Source organism: Bison bison, unplaced genomic scaffold, assembly GCF_000754665.1.
Source record: "Bison bison bison isolate TAMUID 2011002044 unplaced genomic scaffold, Bison_UMD1.0 scf7180017864205, whole genome shotgun sequence".
NCBI lineage: Eukaryota > Metazoa > Chordata > Mammalia > Artiodactyla > Bovidae > Bison > Bison bison.
In genome coordinates, this window is record NW_011494777.1 from 1911261 (window position 1) to 1917681 (window position 6421).

General features: G+C 36.1%; 1 protein-coding gene across 1 annotated transcript in view; it reads right to left on the reverse strand.

Moving 5' to 3' along the window:
* Nucleotides 1-3779, reverse strand: part of ARHGAP32 (Rho GTPase activating protein 32) — a 132354-nt gene extending 128575 nt beyond the window's left edge. Inside the window, exon 1 of the mRNA XM_010844690.1 lies at nucleotides 3287-3779. Within this exon, the coding sequence (XP_010842992.1) occupies nucleotides 3287-3522 (236 nt within the window). The 5' untranslated portion in view covers nucleotides 3523-3779. The remainder of the gene's footprint in view (nucleotides 1-3286) is intronic.
* Between the last annotated feature and the right edge of the window lie 2642 nt (nucleotides 3780-6421).

The following is a 6421-nucleotide window of genomic DNA, read 5'->3' on the forward strand; positions in this document are numbered from 1 at the left end:
TTCAAAATCTTCTTTTACCTCATTTCAAATAAGGCAGAGAATGAATAAAGCAAACAACCAACCAACCAGTCAGATGCATGAACCATTTATTATTAGCTTTATGATGCTATAAACCAACACACACATTTCAAAAAAAATTAAAATATGTACGCCAAATTATCTAGCTTAACTAGAGTCAGAAGCTTCTCTTCTTAAAAACAACTTATAATGGAGATAAAAGTGAAGATCTGACTGAGATCTGTGCATCTGTAGTCTCTGATTTTTAAAGGTATACAAGTTCTAAAAATGTGGTTTAATTATACATACATATCATCTCTGTAAACGTTTCAAACTCTATGTCATTGTTTGTCATACATACTAGGCTATGTACCTACAATAACGTGATACTAGAGAACACTAATCAAGGTCATATGATAAACCTTCTGCCCTCAGATGCCAAAAAACTAGACCCTCTCACGATCGTGAGTCACTAATAATTCCCAGGTGTCCTCCAGGTCGTATCTTTAAAAGGTCACATTACTGTATGCACTGTTTCACTTTTATGTTGGCTGCATAACTGATATATCACCAGTGCTCAAAAATTCCTCAAAGAAGGAATTTCAGAACTGAGAAATAAGCTGTAGCTTCTTAAAGGTTGTTATTTACTAGAAAATAACATTTAGCAGCAGATATAAAAAAATTTTTTTTATAAAACTGAAGTCTTTTACTTTCAACATTAGTTACATTTATCTACACATACTGACAATATGGTTTATGTGGCTGTTTGAGCTACAATTTCCTCATCTGAAAATGGGAAATAACAATACCTACTTGTTAATTGGCTATACCCCAAAACAAAATTTTAAAAGTTTTTTAAAAATACAAGAAAAAAAAAAAGAATGAACTTAAATCTAATTCTTAAGTTATTTGGAGAAAAAGAATAGCACACAATCTTCTGCCCTTTTTCTGAGTGTGTGCATGCATGGAAATTAATTAGACCGTAATCATAACAACAGTTTAGTTAATGCACATGAGCACAGGTTTTAAAAAAACAGGTAAAACTTTTCTATATTTTTTAACTGTTAAACTGATTTTACAAAAACAACTGTCCCAGACAACACTGAGTTGACCACAGCTTCTCTCAAGGTTACAGCTATAACTTCTACTATCCAACCCTCACCTTCGACACCCACACACATTTTTTCTGCAAGGCATCGCAGCTGGAACATCAGGGTGAACACTATGCAAGCACTCTGCTGCGCATTTCCTCATGCCTGACTGCTGAACAGGTGAGAAACACTACAGGAAATGTGGCCTTGTCTTGATCTCTGTCACCCTTATAAATAACATAAGATCAAATCTCAAAGACATACTTGTTTTGGGAGAGTCATGATGACAGATATGAAATAATATTGTCAACAGGACAAATGTCCTACGGTGTCATGGTTTCCTAAAACAATGCTCATGGTTTCCTAGAACCACCTAGCTCAGTTTCTTGGGGGTGAAAATGTGGTCCCATGGTCCTAAGGAGAAGAAAAACTCAGGCCTACACAGATGAACTGTCAAAAGAAAACCCCAGACAGCCTCCTGTTGCCTCGCAAGTAAATGGAGGATCTTGGAACCAAGTCCATCATAACAAGGACCAGGCTGTCTCCTCCTCTGACAAACAGGATGAAATAACTTCCATGATTTTAACACTAGGCCAAACAGTTCTCACACAAATAAATACCTTATTCCCACTGACTGTTTATGACACACGGAGCATATTTAAAACTATGGAATATGTGATATGAAACATCAGCACACCTTGGGAGAGAAGTAGCTTAGGCCAGTAAGTGAGGCTAAAATAAAAACTATAGAGAGAATGAGAAAGTTGACGCAAAATAGACTTTCACATGCTAATAAAATGTTCATTTTCATACTTGCATACTTTGAACACTGTGAATTATTCTTTAAAATTTAAAACATACTTCCTATTCATTTTAACCCACACTAAATTTGTTAATCAGTGGTTATCAAGAGTTCCTAACATTCAATGTGATATATGTGAAGTGTTAGTCATCTCTCAGTCATGTCCGACTTTGGCAACCTCATAGACTATAGCCCACCAGGCTCCTCAGTCCATGGAATTCTCCAGCCTATAATACTGAAGTGGGTAGCCATTCCCTTCTCCAGAGGATCTACCCAAGGTCAAAACCCAGATCTCCTGCATTAAAGGCAAACTCTTTACAGAATGAGCCACCAGGGAAGCCCCAATATTCAATCTCATCTGTCATTTAACCTAGACTTTAAAAGTAAAATCTGTGAATAAAGAAATCCTTTGAGAAAGGAAAAACTCTTTTTCGAACACTAAAGACAAGATCTGATGAAAATAATGATCCGGTCTCCTACCCAACTACCCATAGATAAAATTGTAAAAGGTGTTTTAATCGCCCATGTGGGTGGCAGTGATAATATGTAGTATAAACTTCTTCAAGGTTTTTTTTTATTATCTCCAAAAGAATTTATCTGTTACACCTGTTGAAAAGAAAAGCCAGAATAAGGCCTCCTAAAATCTGTAACAGCACAACAAAATTAATGCACAAATGATACTGTGTGTACAAGGGGGGTGAGACCTCTTTCTTCACTAACGCACTGAACTTGGAGAGCTGCTTAATCAAGTGGCCTTCCCAAACACTTCATTTATGAAGATACAATTAGAGATCAAACCAAGAGAGATTTGCTGGGGCAGGTGGGAGGAGGAGAACTATAAGGCGAGTGAAATATAAGGTCAGAGGCTTTGATCCATGAAATAATTAATCTGGACATAATTAAAATGTTTCATACACATGAATAAGGGAAAAAAAGCAACCACACACACACACACACACACACACACACACACACACACACAGGAACATATTCCAAGAAAAAAGAGAAAGAAAAATCTCTTAGATTCAGAACTAAGTCACTTCTGTTAGGTACAAATCAGATACAGGAACGGGTAATAGTTCATTATGAGTCTCCACCTGAAATTCCTGAAATGCTACTACAAAACCTGTCTAACACCTTCTCTTCCTGGTGTTCTAACAAGTCATTTAAAATGCCTTTTACAAGCTCAGGGCAAGTTGTGGAATGAAGAATGCTATATACACAACTAGAAACCCATCCTCTTCAGCTCCAAATCTTCCCCCAGAGAAAAAGAAATCTTACTGAAAAGAGGTTAAAACAAAGAGGATGGGAGGGTTGGGGAGCACAGATGAGGGAGGTGGAGAGAGGGACAAAGGTGAGACAGAGAGAAAGAACGGACTGTGAATTCCGTATTTACCTGAAATGCTCTTCCCCTTCTCCCTCTTCACTGCCAGTCACCTGGGTTATAACTTCCGAATCCAACCAGAACACGCTGTCATCACCCGATGTGCTACTCTCACTTTCGGTCTCCATCGTGTATTTTGGAAGTTTAAACCTCAAGGCATGGGCAAAAGCACAGCAGTGTCCAGGCTGTTCAGCGATACTGATGTACACACAGGTATGCGGCTGGGGCGCCAGTAATAACGTGATCATGCGGGGCCACAGGCTGTTACGTGCAAGGTTAATTACAGCTGAGGCAAAGACAGGAAGTCCCACGAAGCACCCTCAATGTGTCAGACTGCTACACCTGGGACTCCAGACCCCTCCCACTGCTTTAGGCTACGTGACCTACATAACCAAACACACAACCCAAAAGAAGGTGAGTTTCCCCAATTCCTATTCATTTAATAATTCTCTCTTCTCAAGCTTTCTAGCTATTAAGTTGACTTTTCTTACCTATATCCTTTTTCTACCTCAGACTTTATTATTTTTAAATTTTTATTAGATATAGTAGACCTGAAAAGGACTGTGAACCAATCCAACATAATTAAAATTTATACAATTTCACACAACAGTAGGATACAAATTCTGTTCATGTTCCCCTTAAGTTGAAGTACAGGGATTTACAATGTCATGTTAGTTTCAGGTGTATGCACAGTGATTCAGTTATACGTATGTGTGTGAGTGTGTGTGTCTGTGTATTCTTTTTCAAACTCTTTTCCCTTACAGGCTATTATAAAATTATGGAGAATAGTTCCCTGTGCTATACACTAGGTGTTTGTTGGTTATCTATTTTATATAGTAGGGTGTATATGTTAATCTCAACCTCCTAATTTATCCCTCCCCCTGTTTTTCTCCTTTGGTAACTATAAATTTGTTTTCTAGGTCTGTGAGTCTACTTCAATTTTGTAAATAAGCCCATTTGTATTTCTTTTTTTAGATATAAGCAGTATCATACGACATTTGTCTCTAACTTCCTTCACTCAGTATGATCATCTCTAGCTCCATCCATGTTGCTGCAAATGGCATGACTGCTTTTAACTTAAGCTGAGTAATATTCCATTATATATGGGCACCACATCTTCTTTATCCATTCATCAGTCAATGGACATGATTGCTTCCATGTCTTGGCTACTGTAAATAGTGCTATGAACACTGGGGTGCATGAATCTTTTTTAATTACAGTTTTCTCCAGATATATGCCCAGGAGTGGCACTACAGGATCATATGGAAACTCTACTTGTAGTCTTTTAAGGAACTTCCATACTGTTCTCCATAATAGCTGTACCAATTTACAATCCCACCAACCAGGAAGAGGATTCTTTTTTCTCCACACCCTTTCCAGCATTTATTATTTGTAGACTTTTTGATGATGGCCATTCTGACCAGAGTAAAGTGATACCTACCTCATTATACTTTTGATTTCCATTTCTCTAATAATTAATTAGTGATGTCAGGCATTTTTTCACAAGCCTGTTGGCCATCTACACGTCTTCTTTGCAGAAATGTCTAGTTAGGTCTTCTGCCCATTTTTTGATTGGGTTGTTTTTTTTTTTAAATATTGAGCTGTATGAGCTACTTGTGTATTTTATAAATTAATCCTTTGTCAGTTGTATCATTTGCAAATATTTTCTCCCATTCTGTAGGTTGTCTTTTCATTTTGTTTACGATTTCCTCCACAAGAGGAGAAAACAAGAATATCAGAGACGTATAGTTTCCCTCCATAAAGGAGATAAAAACATACAATGGAGAAAAGACAGCCTCTTCAATAGGTAGTGCTGGTAAAACATTCTCTAACACAGTATACAAAAATAAGCTCAAAATGGATTAAGGACCTAAATGTAAGACTGGACACTATAAAACCTTTTAATAAAACACTTTCTGATATCTTTTAAAATTCACCTCCTAGAGTAATGGAAACAAAACAAACAAAAAAACAAATGTGACCTAATTAAACTTCTAAATTTAATTTAGATTCTAAACTAAATTAATTTAATGTATTTAATAAATTAATTATTAATTAATAATTATTAATTAATTTAATTCTGAATTAAAGTTCTATCTTAAGTTCTACTTAAGAAAGGTAAACATAAAATTAGAAAGGGCTCTGGACCCAGCACAATGAGAGGCACAGTTACAGATCTCAGAGTTAAGGAGGATCACAATATATAGAGAAGATAAGCAAGGTCTAGGGACTTGCCCATCTTCATGCCTTCTAATATTACACCCATCTTTCCTTCCCCTCAATAATAACTGCCATATACACCTTTGCTCAGGTATCCAAAGTGGGACAGAACAGCCAGGCCTATCCATGGCTTTTTAAAGGAAAAAAAAGAAAGCAAGTATCATAAATTAAAAGATGCTGACAATTACAGAAATAGAAGGATGCAACATTCTTACACATAACTTAAAATGCAGACACATAGAGAAGCAGTAAAATGACTCACTGGGACATGAGTGAAACCAGCAACAGCACAACCGCTACTTAAAAAACAGCCATGGTGGTACCAACCACCCAGGTATGGGTGTCTGCCTTTTACCTACAAGCCTGGTTTTGCACTAAATCTGACCAGAAAAAACTTTAAAAGGCATCTACTGGGATACCTTTGAACTTTCATATTTGAAAATACAGGAAATGAACCATCCAGCTGACTTTGTTTATAATGTACCTTTCCTTTCCACAAAATTACAATTTATATATGTGTTACTATTTTAATTTTGTTGCTCCAAAAACTATATAGTTTTAATCTACTGACCATGTTGGTCATTCAAAAGAGACAGTGAGGAGACGGAATTAAATTTAACCCCTTCCTCATTTCATCCACTGAAATAAATTTCCAATGGATCAAAGATTTAAATGTAAAGATAAAACCATAAAAGAAAATCATGGGAAATCCTTTGATTACTTCACTGTGAGGAAGTCCTTTCTAAATATAACTTTAAGAAGCCTTGAAATCACAGAAGACTGATACATTTTACTACATACAAATTTAAAAATCTTCCCTAACCAAAAAAAAAAGTCTTTAATTATGAATAAAGTCAAATGTAATTAAGTAAAAATATGTGGAACATATCACAAAGGGTTAATTTCTTTTATATATATATATATATA